General features: G+C 42.8%; 1 protein-coding gene across 7 annotated transcripts in view; it reads right to left on the bottom strand.

Moving 5' to 3' along the window:
- Positions 1-17,233, bottom strand: part of ppm1kb (protein phosphatase, Mg2+/Mn2+ dependent 1Kb) — a 45,142-nt gene that overhangs the window by 13,429 nt on the left and 14,480 nt on the right. For all 7 annotated transcript variants that reach the window (XR_015080839.1, XM_086006808.1, XM_086006818.1 and 4 more), the window contains exons 4-6: positions 3,524-3,689; positions 3,191-3,335; positions 1,600-1,734 (exon numbers count right to left, since the gene is read on the bottom strand). Coding sequence is in view for 6 of the 7 variants with exons in the window: in XM_086006808.1 (XP_085862934.1) it covers positions 1,600-1,734; positions 3,191-3,335; positions 3,524-3,689 (446 nt within the window). In the remaining variant the exon portion in view is untranslated. The remainder of the gene's footprint in view (positions 1-1,599; positions 1,735-3,190; positions 3,336-3,523; positions 3,690-17,233) is intronic.

Here is a 17,233-nt window from a genome sequence, read left to right as displayed (position 1 = left end):
GCAGCTGAAGAAACACAAAGCTGAACCCAAGTACTGGAACCAAACCAAACTGCCCCAGGCTCAGTGCCAGAGTTCGGTTGTCCAGACAACCAGCTTTGTAACGATTCAGTAAACCTATGCAAATGACCATGATCTCAAATTTGGGATGGATCATGTGTGCAACAGACTGGTGGCCTGAAGTCCCAGCGGGGCCACAGTAATTTTGGGGCCATGGTGTCTGTGGGGCTTAGCACTGAACTCGCTTTGGGTGTCATCACCATGAAAAAACAAACATTCTTGGAGTGGAATGGAGAGACCCCGTATCAACAGCTTTGAAAAGTCTTTTGTTGGGAGTGGTAGTTCTGGTGAGGCCAGCATCTAGGCAATAGCTGAACATTAGGAGCACTGCCATGCACTTTGTAAGTTAGACCTCCCTACGTCAGACGTGCTATCAGTCAAGACTTCTTGAAAGAAGAAATGTCAGCGTTCGACAACTCTGTGAAGCTGTCAAACACTGACATTCTCTGTAGTTTGAAGAGTCCTTGTGTTCAGGACTCATCAAACCTTTCAACTTTGTAAATTTCACATGGCTGTTGGTTCGGAGGATCCAACAGCCAGTCTATGAAATTGACAAGCAGGATGTCGGCTCTCCCGATCCAGTGTGGCTGAAGGCTGTAGGAAGAAAACAAGGTAAGTGATCATTTTTAAAAACTTATCACTCACCTTACATACTTACCACTCCACACTTGCACCCATCACTCACCTCTACATCTTAGTTCCAGATGCCTCTGACCGTTGCAGACCTCCTTCACGGCTCCTCCAACCCGGCGGGGTTATCCGAGGTTGGGAAGCCTTCACCTGTGAAGGTAAAATGGCACTAATCCTTTTTTCTGCCTGTTAATTACCTGTTAACAGGCAGTTAAAAGGATTAAATGCCTTTCCCGCCTCCAGGAGACAGGACCCGAAGCAGTATATCTTCCCGCCTCCTGGCAAAAGGGCACAGAGGCGGGATGGGGGCAGGTTTGCTCTCTGCCCCCACTTTCTGCTACTTTACCGGCAGTCCCGCCTCCATGCCTGCCTCCTCGGGGCTTGGAAAATCCAGCCCTAAGAATTTGGGTGAAAAGTAGTCATTTTATTTCCGCTGCTTTTTTGTTTGACCTAGTGACCCTTGATTCAGATTTTGTTTTTAAAATCAGCATTTACGAACACAGTTTTATGCCTACATTTATTTTGGGGTCTTCAGCTACAAACTTTCAACTAAAGACCTTCAAAAAGGGAAAAAGTACACAGTATACTTGGCTTCAATATAAACCATATGATTTTAGGCAAAATTAACAAAGTACTAGATTCTAATTCATGTTATAGTAACTAATCTACTTAAAACAAAATATTAGCTAACTTCCCAGTTATTTTACAATGACTTATTGGCTCAGATGCCATTTATTATTGCCCTGAAGCAAACAGAGGCTTTTGCATTGATAAATGAATTATAAAAGCAAACAAATGAGTCATTACAATAATCATGCTTTCAAGGCAGGCAGCCAAATGACCGGGCATTCTAGTACATAGGTAAATACAAACCCCAACAAATGGTACATGATTAAATCAAACTTCATTCACCTGTTCAACAATAACCTGGGCAGCCTCTACAGGATCGTGACATTGACTGATGTGGTCACAAATCTCTTGACTGTTCATGATAAAGTTAATCCCATCTGTTGTTAAAACTAAGAAAGCATCATCTCCATGTTGTAGCTGCAAATATAGAACTCAAAGATTAGCTGATACCAGAGGTAAAAGGAAACAATTACAGAAAGGGAAACTTCATTGAATAATTATACAAAGGAATATATGAAACACCCCACTCCCCACAATTTTCAACCCCTTTTCTTGAAATGGCAGACTCTTCCTAGGATACGGTTCCACAGACACCAGCAACCCACTAATATCTTGCCCACATGGCCCTCCATATGTGAGCTTCGACTGAGAATTAATAGGCTTTTAGACCATGGAGAAAATGACAGCAGAGTCCGATCCTGTTCTTACCCAACATCCATACATGAACTTTCCTGCAGGAGTCACTGGACAGTCATCTGGGGCAGGACTCCTGGCTCATTGGCACTCAAGGCCAAAAAGGGGGCAAAGCCAAATGTAGCACTCTGGCTGAAACCAATTCACTCAGCACAGATTCAGAATCAACCCAAGGTCTTTTGGTCTGTATGGCTGAAACCAATTCACTCAGCACAGATTCAGAATCAACCCAAGGTCTTTTGGTCTCTATGGCTTAGTACAATAGCAGGTAGTGCCTTTGCCCACTGAACAATCACAGCAGCCAAAAATTATTTTCAAAATGCTTCAGCAAAGCCATCTACAAAGCACAAATCAGGAGTGTGATGGAATACTCTCCACTTGACTGGACATCCTTCCAGGACAAAGCAGTCCACTTGATTGGCACCCCATCCAGCAACTTAAACATTCACTCCCTCCACCACCAGCGTACCGTGGCTGCAGTGTGTACCATCTACAAGATGCACTGCAGCAACTCGCCAAGGCTTCTTCGACAGCACCTTCCAAACCCGCGACCTCTAGGACAAGGGCAGCAGGCGCATGGGAACACCACCACCAAGTTCCCCTTCAAGTCACACACCATCCCGACTTGGAAATATATTGCTGTTCTTTCATCGTCGCTGGGTCAAAATCCTGGAACTCCCTCCCTAACAGCACTGTGGGAGCACCTTCACCACAGGACTGCAGCGGTTCAAGGCGGCGGCTCACCACCACCTTCTCAAGGGCAACTAGGGATGGGCAATAAATGCTGGCCTTGCCAGCGATGCCCACATCCCAGGAACAAATAAAAAAAAAAGCATGCAGTCCCAATGCGGTCATCCAAATTCAATAACCCCATTCCAACAACAATACAGGTATTCTAGTTTATCTATAATCAACACTGGCTATACAATAGTTATTGAAATACAGTTTACTTTGAAGAAAGTGCCGGGATAAAATGATTACAGAAATCAATTTAGGATTGATTTAATATACTTAAAAAATTATGGATATTTAGATGACTAAATACAATATCCTTTAATTGATCAGATTTTTTTTTTGTAATTTTTGTCTTCAACTAGGATTAGAACAGCACTCTTGAAAATATGATGTGGAATCCCAAGAGGAGATGTATAGGGCAGTGGTCTGTAGCATGCAGGCTCACCTTAATCCGCCTGGTCTCTGGCTCAGCGATGACTCCCGCAGACCTTAAAGCTAGATCTCCTATACTGCGTGTCATAGCCAATCTCCCATTTACATGTGGTTGGCCCAGACTGTTCCAGGCAACAAAACCACCACATTTCTTAATCCTGTCAAATACAAATAAAGCAGAAGCCAACAAATAATGACACTTGCTTACACAAATGTATAAAGTAACTGAAACACTAATAAATGTAGCTGTAGAACACATTATGATTTATAGTGAACCACATGGATTTACAACATTAAAAGGCTTATTCTCACTAGACTATTCGTAGCAAGTTTTCAATAATGTTACCTTTCCCTCTCATCTTTTCTTTCTGGAGTGTGGTCCTCCGTCAGTCGCTTATGTTTTCCCTTACGACAAAGAATTGCCCGGCTATCTCCCACATTCGCTACCGCAAGTTCAATGCTATCACGTAACAGAGCCACAGTGGCAGTGGTCCCCGATGTAAGGAAGGAGACTAAAATTATCAGAAAAACAGAACGTAAATCACAGCCTTTGGAAAATATGTAGGACGTTATAAAACTTTTGAATAGCATCAACATCAGTACTTTTAAATAAATATATGGTCAAAACTATTGCTAAAATAATAAGCACCATATCATCAGATCAGTTACTATACCAACAAAAAGTTGTAGCATGCAGGCATTAAAAAGCAATTAAGCTAGAAAATGGAGATTATACTTCGTTAACAGGGCTCAATGCTCAACTTATGTTATACAAAGCAGAATGGCAATAGCAGCTAAAAATTTGTAATCTTAGTTTAAAAACAAAGAAACCTGCAGAAGGCAATAAACTGTTGCTTGTGAACTGTGGCAAGTTTGAGAATACTGATAATATTTGGAGCAAGTACAGTTTCCAGTTAGCATCAGGCCCTGTTGTAACAATCATGTAGAAACAATTACTAGGAGGATAAATCTATGTAACTAGAAAGCTAAGTGCAAGAACAAACACCATAAAGTGCTCAATTCAAATTAAGTATACTATATAGCAGGTATTTTTGTTGCTGTTTTGAGATTTTAAGGAGGCATTCACTTGTAAAAATTCAGTTTCAATTTTGTGAATTATATTGTGAACTAAAGGTGAAAAAAAGTGATGCCCTCCTGCATCGGTAAATACCGAGGTCTGAGGTTTCTTACGCCATTTTTAGTCAAAGAAGGCAATCCCAGTTTCGGACTCTTATCCCTCCCAATGACTGTAGAGACCTGCCATTATAGCAATCCTTTCCCCCGCCCCACGTTAGAAGCTGCTCCATTAAGTTAGCTATGACAGCGTCTGGCTCCAGCGGGAAAGGCAGACCAAAATCCTTTCTGGCTCTAGATTCGGATCAGGAAATGCCCAAGCTGGGCAAATTCCCAGAATTAGCTGGCACTGAATTTTTGCTCGACATACAGACCTCCACTGTAAGTGCGTCACTGAGCAGCAACAGTAATGACGGGGAGAATAGCAAGGCACGCTACAAGCTGCAGAGGCCCAGGAAGGTCTCTGACAAGGCAAGGCATTTCAAAACTATTATTTTCACAAAATCTACAAGGTGGGTTTGCTGGTGGGGGTTAGGGGGAAGAAAGAAACTAGGAAGAGAAAAGCTTATATACAAAAATGTTCCCTATGCACTTTCCTCCCGCCTTAACTATTGATGGGTGTAGGAGCACCCCAAGTAAAAAGGACATGGGAGGTGATCATTCGAATAACCACAACAAACGTTCCCCCATATTTTGTTTTTGCACGGCCCATCATGTGTGAAATTTAACATTGAAAAAAACGGTCCCGCGCACTGAGCGGCCACGCAGCTTGGTGGGAATGTTGAGCTGAACTTCCAATATGGATTCCTATCCCATCTGACTTTAGTCACATACCCATTATATAACGTCAGCCATTACTGATTCAATGTTTAGGGACTGTAAACACAAGTGTTAAAATATATATTAAAGGTAGGAACAGGAAAAGGCTGCTTGACCCATCAACAATAACTTGCACTTATATAGCACCTTTAACATAGTAAAACCTCCCAAAGTGCTTAAGTAGTAAAGTAACTTAGTGGAGTAGCTTCTCATGAAAAAAGATTGCCAAAATGACTAAGTTGGTACCTATGTCAGGTGCTAATTTTATATATTACAATATAAATTGCCTTTAACTTTAAGTACCCAACTACATTTTCAGCAAGTTTAGGTATTACCTTTTTTTCCTCCATTTACCCCCTCCAAAGTATTCATTATACATGTGTGTATACAGACATGTTCCTCAGAAAACAAAGAGATATACCTTCATCTCAATTGCAGAAATTGGTGCCATTTTCTTTAGACCAAAGTAACCCAAAATTTGACTGATGTTCATGTGACTTTATCCTTGTTAAAACATCCAAATCAAGTAGGTGATGAATTAGATTGTTTACTAACTTCAAGATTGGATGCAGAATGAAAGATATGTGGTGCCAGAAAACTTACTGTTTAATGGGGTGAAGAAAAATGAGCAAGTTCCGTTTAAGGAAACCTCTCCCATGAAAGCACCGAATATTTATTTTTTTTTTTTTAAATATATAAAAAGCTTTGCAACTCCAATTCTTACAAAATATTCCATATAATTAAAAGATTGAAAACCACAGAAAATGCTAGAAATGCACAGTAGATCAGGCAGCAGACAGAGTAGGCAGGAAAGGAGAGGGGGGGGGGGAAAGAAAGAAAGAAAGAAAGAAAGAAAGAAAGAAAGAAAGAGGCAGAAGAGAAAGATAGCTCAAGCGAGAAAGTAAAAAGAGAGAAAGAGCAGAGAGACTGAAACACATTGTTGCTGTTGTGATGCAGAGTTCCACCGCAAATGTTACCTCATCTTTCTCTTTGATGCCGATTGGTCTGCTGTGCAATTCTAGTACAGTAGTTTCAGTTTAAATTTATTTATAGCAGTCACAGTTTCTTTTTAAACCAAAAAAGGAGTTAAATTGTTTGAAAAGAAAAATATCTGCTCAATATAGTATACAAGAAAATACTTTAAAAACATTCTATAACTAATCTGCTTTACCTGCTTTTAAATTCATAATCCCTGCAGATTCTGACAGAAAACTAAATGATTTACTAGCTGTAAGGATTAAAAAGCAATTCTGTATCCATCTAGCTATGCAGGTACAGAAAGTAAATTAAAAAAAACTATTTAAAAACATAACTAACATTTATTAACAAATTTTCCTCATATTAATATCACTACATTACTAATTTCTTCAACAGGACTGAACACTCACTGGAGCAGATTTTATTGCATGTCATCTCTCTACTAATGGGACAAAGAGGATGTGAGGGACCTTCCAGTAGTCCAGGCTAAGAACCGCTGGACTCCTTCACCTGGGAGTAAAAGGGAGCAGTTCTCCTTCCACTGAAGCCCAACAAAGTGTCCAGGGCCTCCAGTTCTAGAGCTGCTGGTGCTGCGCAACAGACCAGGCACAGACTCTGCTATAGATAACACGTACACAGAGGCAAATAGGAAATTTACGCAGGGATGTCCAAACAATATCTGCAACACTGGAAATATAATAACTGGAGCTGCATGTAAATGTCTCGGCTATTATGTTTGTAATATAAAAATAGGTGCAAAATTCTACACATTGCATTGATGTGTACCTGCGCAAGCCTCTTCTATATGGCTTCAGAAACGACAACGAAATGGTGCTCATTTTCAAATGGTTTTTAAATTTTGATTTCCACCTCCCCAATCCTTACACGCTGAGGTATAGAGACACCTTTATGGATATGAATTTAGGAATTATCTGCAGCTCTGAAGATATTACCCAGTGTTACAGGGCAACAATAGATCATGGTAGAACCAAAGGCAATGTTTTAAAAAAAAAAAAGATATTGGCAAAATGTTTTTGCAACATTTGAAGATTTCTGATGTACACTACTGTATAAAATATTTGATTTTTTTTTTTTTTTTTTAAAAACAAAAACTAACATTTTTCTAAGAAAATATATACTATAAGTAACGTGGTCTAACATATACATTAAAGTACAGAATGCCAGAAGATACTTTGTATGACTTTAGTGCAGATTTTGCCCATTAGCTTTTTTAAAAATACAGGCTACTCCAGAACAGTGTGAATGGGAAATATACCCAAGAATTGAACATTTTCTCAATGTATTGAGGGATTCTTTCACAGGGTGATGAATCACCTTCGGTTTAGCACATATCTAAAATGGAGCCTAATCCAATGAGATCAAGTATCAAAGGAATCCAGACTGGTCATTTGGAAGGAGATAGACTATTAAAATCAGGCAACTGAACATTACTCTCTGGATTTGAATAAAATGAGAGAATGTTTATAGTACCAATTGTAGAGAAACTGGCTGTGGACTGTACTTAAGATTTAATTATTCTATACAACATTCTCATTGGACCAAAATCTGTAAATTATATGACCGTTAATGTAAGCCAATCAGAACACAGAGTAATGATATATAAAGTTAATATACCAGTGATAAAATTGTTGGATTATATTATGACTCAATTTCAATGCAAGAGTATCACACAACCATATGCAAGAGCCAATAACTAGATCCCTACAGTTCTCAGATAGAAGGAAAATGTATATAAAAACATATTGGGCCAAATCTTGCTAGAGCGAGGCACCTCGCGGCTTACGCGGTTAGACTTTTTCCTGCATCATCAGCTCAAAGTTTCTTTGTGCTATAACTTGCTGGCAGTGCCAGCTTCCAACAGCGTGGCGAGGGCAACGGGGCATCTAGGACATTAATGAATGGCGGGACCAACAGTGTAGCTCCTTAACCAATGAGATTGAAGGATTGAGAAAGAAACAGAGGAACAATGGCGAAGGAGCGTGAATTAAAGAGTTAAATCTAGAAAGAAAGATTGGATTGAGGAAAAAGAGACAAGAGGAAAGGTAAGAAAAAAATTTAATAGAATTCTTCTTTTAAATGTCAAATGTTATAAGGAGACAGAACTCAAACGTAGGAGAGAAATGTTAAAATTTTAAGTCTCCAACAACAATTTGCTACATACGGGAATGAGATTGAACAGTTTCAACTGTTCCCTTTCTAGGCCAGAGGTTGATTGGTAGTGCACTAACAATTACCACGTCGTTAAAAGGGTACTTACGCTCTTAATCACCAGCCCTAACTTTCTGCAGCGAGGTTAATGGGCAATTAATGTGCAAATTCAGCTTGTTCTTAAAAATAACAGGGAGGCCGAGGGCAAGATGCTGTTTGTGCGAAGCAAGGCGGGGTAAATCGACCAGCAAGTTCGAGAGATTCGCAACTCATGACGCATCTCATCCCCTGAATTTGCTGGCTGATTTGCGCATTAACAACAGCGTGCGTAGTTAACACGCTGTTATTTTTCCAGCAAAATTCGGCCCATAAAATCTTTCCAAAAAAAAAAAGTTATTTGAATTATCTTAAAAAGGAAAAAACCAATGGGCTGAATTTTGCCGGCACGTAGAGGGTGGGTTTGGAGGCGGGGCCACTGTCAAAATAGCAAAGATTGATAGTGGGTAGGAAACCCGTTGTCGACCTGCCTCCACGCGAGTCTCCCAGGTGTCGGGTCTGTCTGCGCAGAACTGACCCGACACCAAGCGGCAGGGGATACAATTTAGATCATTAAATAGCTTGTTAATAGCCAATTTAATGCGATTTTGAGCCTTTGTAATTTTAGGTGCTTTCCCACGGGTTACCCGCTGCTCGGTGAACTCGCCAGCTCACCCTGGCATGAGTCGAGTCTACTTTGATTTATCTGATAACCTGACAGCTGCAGAAGTGGTATGAAGGATACCATATTGCAGCTGTTCAGTTTCAAAGCTCAGAAACTGTTGGTTACTGCTTACTGCATTTGCAAGGCATATAGAGATTTCTTTAGCTTGCAAGTGTTTAGAGCCAACTCTATATCCAGTGGCACCTCATTGGAACAACCTCTCACCACTGACGGATTGCTTCTGACATCTCAATTGTAGCTGCCATCTATTCCAGCAACATCGGTGCCCTCGGGGAAAAAAAAAAATCACACCTTGGTCCTCTGAATCCTTCCACGATCAGCCCCAACACCAACCTTCTCCGCCATCACCTGATGCTGCACCTGACAACATTGCTGCCCGGGAGGCCAGCGATGGCATCACCATGGCCAGATTTACTTCACTTGATGCTGTACACCCTGGCTGCCACATGATGCGCCAGGTTGACACCATCCCACACCAGCACCATAAAGCATCCCTACAATGTTCAAGCCATTCCTTTAACACATCACAATAGCAGAAGGGGGGGCAAGTTATGTATCAACATTCACTGGACACTCCAAGGTGCGCACAGATCTGTCCAGTAAAGGTGAAATGCTGAAAATATAGATTTCAATGTATGACAACACATGAACATTGGCAAAACCTCTCAAGTGCCTACCCTTGTGTGTTGTTAGTTGGTATGCTTGCAGTAGGATGGGGGCGAGAGTATGGGGTGGCTAGCGAGATGGGGAAAGTGATGATGTAGATAGAGGGGGATAGGTGGAGTTGCAAGGTAAGTTGGTGTAAGGATGTGCAGGGGTAGGGAAGGCAGAGTGATGGGGATGTGATGAGTGGCACAGCAGGGCGAGTTGGAGTGTGGCTTTGCAGTAACATTGTGATCTACGGAGATCATTGAAAGGTTGGCACCACTGCAGCCAGGGACCCCCCCCCGACGACATCCCTGCTTGTGTCCTCCTGTGCAACGTGCAAGCAGACTGCGTTAATCTGCTAGGGAGGTCTCTTCCGCCCATGGGAAGGGAATCTCCCTGCGTGCTGTGACTCCCTCCATAAGCATATGGAGGGAGTCATGTGTGAGCTTGGGTGCAGATGTGCACCTTTGTGCAGTGCTTGCAGCACCTCAATGCTGCAGAACTCTGACAGCACAACTGTCAAACGCAATGTGGCCGTGGTCCCTTTAAGGAATCCGGCTGAGGATGCATCAATCTACGGAAAAACAGCGAGAGCGGCTGCAGCCGGGAGCGGGACCGGAACCAGTCAACCAGCTCTCGAGCCGCTATCCCACCTCAGAGGGAAAATCCAGCCCAATGTGTCTGCTGACTGGTTGGGTTGGTAGCCGATCTCTTTGCCCTTATTTGATCATTAACCAGCATTACACTCGGCTACAGTTCTCTACTTTATAACTAGTCAAATTAAACATCAACCAAAATAAGGCTAATTCTTCAGATCAGGACACACAATATACAACAGATTGTTTTCATTTTAAGTCTCAAAATCTGTACAGGACCTCAATGGGCCAGTTGATTTGACATCATTCTGGCCCTCGAGACTCTTCATAAGCCAGTATAGGGTCACAAGAGTAGTTGTTACTTCATCTGGTTACGAATTCATGTGAATGGTTCATGCTGCATGACGCAAATAGAAAGGGGTGTACAGAAGCCTCCCCTACTAAATACTCCAGAGGTGGTCAAGGATCCCACCAAAGGGAGCCTGAACAAAATCTCTAATGCTGCTTCTTCTGAAAAGTGGTCTTGACATCTTTCTCTAGATAACCGTATGTCAAAAACTAAATTGATTCACTAAGTGGACAGGACAGTCATGCCGTGAAACCCTTTCCTTGTCAAGAGCATCTGTTGCTTTGTTCTGTGGCCCCACAATTTGCCGAGCTTATAGATTGGTGGAATTTGTTTTGCTGCAATGCAGATGTTGTACTAGTCTTGAGCAAAAGGGTCAAGGACAAGTCATGCCCCATCTGTCGATGTAACAGACCAGTTCATCAGAACTCTCAAAGCTCTATTGAACAACGGTCAAGATAATTCAGGGGCAGCCATAATGCTTAAAGTTGAGCTTTGTTGATGAAACAGGTGCTGTGTGGAGGGGAAGAGAAGCCGATTACTTAAAGCTAGTTACTTAGTGGCTGTAGAATATTAAACATGATTTAATCGATATAGTGGCTTTGCTGGAAAGTGGTGACTATGGAATAAGATTCCAGCTGTAGGGGATCACATGCCTTGCAAATAGCACCAGGAAAAGGACGGGTGCAATCAGGCCAAGGATACGCAGGTCATGCCGAGCCTTACTTGGATCAGTTTTCCTTATGAATAACCATAACCTGATTCAGAAGGGAGATGATATCAAGCATGGTAGCAGCCCATATGAAGCACAAGTCTTAACTCTGAACTGATCACAAGACCTAGTTCACTATAGCAACACCAACCTCATGCTTGCTGACTGGAGCACGTGACTTGAGAATGGGTAGACACATACTCCGGTTGCCTTAGGCAGGACTTTAGACAGGCCCTTGGTTAAAAATTTTGGGTACCAATGTCAAGCCAGTTATATCCGATTCACTCGACAGACCTTGACCTCAAATAATTCCTCGGGATTTTGATACCTTTATGGAACTAGGTATCTGACATGAACTGCGGAAATCCAGCCTCTGAGGTGTACTGTTTGGATGCTCTGCAGAAGGAACTGTAGATTTCAAGGCATAGATCAGAGAAAGCCCCACAGTAGAAAACTGACATTTTTGACCTAATGGGTCTCCTTTTATAGACTTTGAAAGTTTGATCATTCAAAGATCAGGAGCTCCTCAAACTGCAGAAACCTACTTTCCTGAACTATCACCAACGTCCAGTAAAAGGACATACCACTCTTTCAGCGGTGTATGACACATTATGGAAACATGGACTGCTTTTCAAGCTCGCCGCCATTTTACCCTGCAGAACAACGATCCATCTTCTCAACTCCATACTTAGCAATTGACGCTTCTGTGTACACTCTGGCACCCAGAAAAGCAGATATAGGACACTGAACAACGGACTTCCCACAGGGTTCTGTCCTGGCACCCATATTATTCAACGTTTACACCAGTGACCTGCCCGAAACAGAGTCCTGCAAGTTCGTATACGCCGATGACATTGCCTTGGCCACACAACACGAATCTGTCCAGCACCGAGGAAACCCTGACCAGTGATTTACAGAAGATGGAGGTCTACTTCCGCTGATGGCGACGTCGGCCAAACTTGCAAAAGACCGTCACCTTGACATTCCAACTCAACACTCATCAAGCAAACCAAGCTGTGAAAGTCTCCTTTTGCGGTGCAGAGGTAAACCATGCCAATAAACCCTCCTATTTAGGAGTCACACTTGATCGCACCCTGTCATATAGACAGCATCTCCAGAACCTTGGGAAGAAACTAAAGAGTAGGGTCAACTTGATCTGCAAACTCACCAGATCCACATGGGGAAGTAGACACTCAAACCCTCCCTATGGCAGCACTCGCCCTGGTGTACTCTACAATCTCCTCTTCTTAGGCAGTCCCTCGGAACAGAGGATGACTTGCTTCCACATTAAAAATGAGTTCACAGGTGACTGATGAGTCCAATGCGGGACCTACAGTCTCGGTCACAGGTGGGGCAGACGGTGGTTGAAGGGGCGGGTGGGTGGGGTGCTTGGGTTGACGTGCGCTCCTTGCGCTTGGCTTCCGCTTGCTCCCGGCGAAGAGACTCGAGGTGTTCGGCACCTTCCCGGATGCTTCTCCTCCACTTTGTGCGGTCTTGGGCCAGGGATTCCCAGGTGTCGGTGGGGATGTTACACTTTTTCAAGGAGGCTTTGAGGGTGTCCTTGAAGCGTTTCTTCTGCCCACCTGGGTCTCTCTTGCTGTGCCGGAGCTCCGAGTAGAGTGCTTGTTTTGGGAGTCTCATATCAGGCTTGCGGACAATGTGACCCGTCCATCGGAGCTGATCGAGCGTGGTCAAAGCTTCGATGTTGGCCTGAGCAAGAACACTGACATTGGTGCGCCTATCCTGCCAATGGATTTGTAGGATCTTGCGGAGGCAGCGTAGGTGCTACATCTCCAGTGCTTTGAGGTGCCTGCTGTACATGGTCCATGTCTCTGAGGCATACAGCAGGGCGGGTATCACTGCTGCTCTGTAGACCATGAGCTTAGAGCCGGGTTTGAGGTCCTGGTCTTCAAACACTCTCTTCCTCAGGCGACCGAAGGCTGCACTGGCACACTGAAGGTGGTGTTGGACTTCGTTGTCGACGTCTGCCCTTGTTGACAGTAGGCTCCCGAGGTATGGAAAGTGGTCCATGTTGTCCAAGGCCGTGTCGTGGATTTTGATAATCCGGGGGGGGTGCGGGCAGTACTGTGTGGCAGGGGCAGGTTGGTAGAGGACCTTTGTCTTACGGATGTTTAGTGTAAGGCCTATGCTCTCGTACACTTCAGTGAAGGTGTTGACGATGGTTTGGAGTTCGACCTCTGAGTGAGCGCAGACGCAAGCGTTGTCTGCATACTGTAATTAGACAAGAGGATGGGACGACCTTGGATTTGGACTGGAGGCGACGGCGGCTGAACAGTTTCCCGTTTGTTCTGTAAATTAGCTCCACTCCAGTGGGGAGCTTACTGAGGGCGAGATGGAGCATTGCAGCAAGGAAGATCGAGAAGAGCGTTGGTGCGATGACACAGCCTTGCTGTGCACACTCTACAGTAGAGTGCTGCTCTCTGGCATGGCTATCGAGTCCGCATGTCAAATCCGTTGATGTCCAGCTGAATTCTACTATGAGAATTATCACCGGTACGCCTTTATCGATACCAACACCTTGGTTGGCCGTGCTTGCAAACATTGCACCACCACACCTACGCCGCGAATATGTAGTCTCCAGAGAATACAACCGCTACACTAGCAAAGACATGCCAATCCAGGCCGACTTGAACAACCTACCACCAACCTGTCTCAAATCTAGAAGGCCATTTTGAACTGTCGCCGAAGGCCTTCAGCGATTTCCCCTCAGCCTTGATGGTCGATGGCAAAATGCTTGGAAGAACTATGACGTACGGAATGGATTCCTTATAGAGGACCCCACAGTACAACCTGAGGGATTAAGCCTTCCTCGCAAACAGTGGACAACTATCAACCGCCTCGGAACCAGTCATGGTAGATGCTGCCACCTTCTTCATAGATGAAAGATTAAAGCATCCCCATCATGAAACTGTGGAGCTCCTAAATCGGACCCTGGAGCACATCACTGAGCACTGCCCTCAGAGGAAATTCGCAGGCAGCCTACAAGATATCCACGCTGTTACACCGGAAGCTTTGGCCTGGATATCTGACTTAGATATTGACATTTGTTTTGCTACTACCAATCGAAAGAAGATGACTCTTTCATGATTCCCCTCATTCAAGCATACAACAAAATGAAAAGCTATTTCCCCTCCCCCCCCCCCCCCCCTTGGACATATGATGGGAACACCTTGTTCTTCAGAAATCTTGCTCAGGATGTAGCCTGAATACTTAAAGGACAGAGCTGCTCTGTTTAATCAGCAACTTGGGCAATTCCTTCCTCAGTCTAGAAACTTTCCAAAGGTATAGTCCCCAAAGTGAAGCTCTTTATCCAGTATCATGCACGTTCTCTTATGAAAGGAGTGATTCTCTAGTGAACCATACCCCAGATCTCTCTCTTCCTGCAGAAATTGGGCTTTGACGTCCTTGTAGCAAGGGCAGCTTTCATGCCAATAAGGTCATTTGGATCCCACGCTGCTGAATTTGGAGCAGGCTACAGACTTTGTAGTGGCAAGTGATAGAAGACAGAACAGGAGTAGGCTATTCAGCCTCTCGAGCCTATTCTGTCATTCAATTACAACATGGCTGATCAGTATTTTATCTCCATTTACCTGCCTTGGTTCTGTACCCCAGAATATTCTTGCCCAACAGAAACTTATCAATCTCAAGTTTTGAAATTTTCTATTGACCTAGCCTCAACAGGTAGGTGTGCGTGCGTGCGAGCAAAGGAGTTCCAGATTTCCACTTTCCGTTTGTATGAAGAGGTGCATCCCGACATTACCCCGGAATTCCACAGACAGTTGTCCTGAGTCGGTCATTGAGAAAAATGCAGAAGACTCGACAGACTTAGAAATTAAATTGGCATAAGCCACTGACCAAAGTGAACTCAACCAGGATTGATCCAAATCGCGGTATGCTACTGCAGACTGATGCCCAAGGCGGCCCAAGAAAAACTTTACAATTTTAATCAAAGTAGTAAATTCAGAAAACTTGCAGAATCAAAATATTATACAATTATAAAAGAGTCTAGAAAATTGCAAGAATACACAAAATTGAGGAAATAGCCCAAGTTTATTTTTAAGCTACAGATCTGGCATATGGTTGTGTTTATATTATATTAAAGAAATATGTTTTCAAGTGCTACATTGAAAGTCTAAAATCTATCCCTCCTCCCATTTGGTTTTCTGGAATAGCCTGTTGTAAGCATGCAACTACACATCTCATACCAACCATTAAAAAGGCAGAAAAAATAAGCTGCATACGATAAATATGAAATACAGAGAATGGAGATGCAATGTTCAAGACATATTCTAATAAAAGCCTACATATTTTATCAATGCAATAATTTATATTCAAATACAATGCATAAAATAACTAACTGTCACTGCAGCTCAAACTTGGATACTAATGTCACAACTGTCATCTACTGCATACATAACAAGACTGTTAAAATTAACCAGGCTGCTGGATTAAAATGTTCTTTTCAACTCTTCAAATTGAAGTGTAGCACTACCCAAAGCCCCATTAACCATAATCATTAGGCGGTGTTTGTTTTGTGATTACTTCAAAAGGTTTTGCAACTCCTGACTTGCATTAGCTAGGTTTATTTTGTGTTCACGAGTTCTTACTGGTTATTTCAACAATCCGATAGCAGTCACCGTTAAGTGATAATAGTAGTCGAACTTTTATTCTGTAAACTAGCACTTATCACCCACTGCAAGAATAGCTTAACATTCAATACAAATCTTTAGATGTTTAAGCAGATAATGTACTATGCACCAGGGTGTTGTAGTACAATTTTTAATATTAGTGCAAACTGACTGGATAATATATACAAATTTAAAGAATGCAAGTTTTTTTTTAATAAAGGCAGCATCAAGCTTTGGATAAAGTGGAAATCTTTTGAAAAATATTTATCCAATTTTACATCATAAATTGCACATGAGCATGTTTTGATCTGTGGTGTCATTAGTTAAGATGACAGGAATAGTTGTTTTTTTATCCAGTAATAGCATAAATATATAAAAAAGGTTCCTCGAATGTGACTCAACTACTGAAATACAACTCCGGTACTTTCCAAACTATGAAGAACTACTGATAATGAAGGCATGTAGAATTTACAAATACGAGTACAGTTCAAATCATGCAATACTGACAAATGGGGCAGATGTTATCTTTCTAAAGGGATAGCTGGATTGATTAGGATTTATACACAAATCCCCTTTTGAATAGAATCATTGTGTACCAACAAACATTTATTATACCCTACCAATGGATGGCATCACCACTAAATTGTTAAGAACATAAGAATTAGGAGCAGGAGTAGGACAAATGGCCCTTCGAGCCTGCTCCGCTGTGCAATAAAATCAGGGCTGATCTTTGACCTCAACTCCACTTTCCCTCCCGATCCCCATATCCCCTAGAGTCCAGAAATCTATCGTTCTCAGCCCTGAATATACTCAACGGCTGAGCATCCACAGTCCTTCGGGGTAGAGAATTCCAAAGATTCACAACCCTCGGAGTGAAGAAATTCCTCCTCATCTCAGTCTTAAATGACCAACCCCTCAGCCTGAGACTATGCCCGCTAGTTCTAGACTCTCCAGCCAGGGGAAACAGCCTCTCAGCATCCACCCGGTCAGTCCCCCTCAGAATCTTGTATGTTTCAATGAGATCACTCTCATTCTTCTAAACTCCAGAGAGTATAGGTCCAATCTACTCAATCTCTCATCATAGAACAACCCTTTCATCCCAGGGATCAATCGAGTGAACCTTCGTTGCACCGCCTCCAAGGCAAGTCTATCCTTCCTTAGATAAGGAGACTAAAACTGTGCACAGTACTCCAGGTGTGGTCTCACCAAAGCCCTGTACAATTGTAGCAAGACTTCCTTACTCTTATACTCCAACCCCCTGCAATAAAGGCCGACATGCCATTTGCCTTCCCAAGTGTAAACAGGTCAACTTTTACTATTAAACTATTTGTGGGACATCTGCTG

The sequence above is a fragment of the Somniosus microcephalus genome, chromosome 2 (genome assembly GCF_052327205.1).
Source record: "Somniosus microcephalus isolate GS21.2 chromosome 2, FLI_Smic_1.0, whole genome shotgun sequence".
NCBI classification, from domain to species: domain Eukaryota; kingdom Metazoa; phylum Chordata; class Chondrichthyes; order Squaliformes; family Somniosidae; genus Somniosus; species Somniosus microcephalus.
This window is presented reverse-complemented; position numbering and strand designations above follow the sequence as displayed.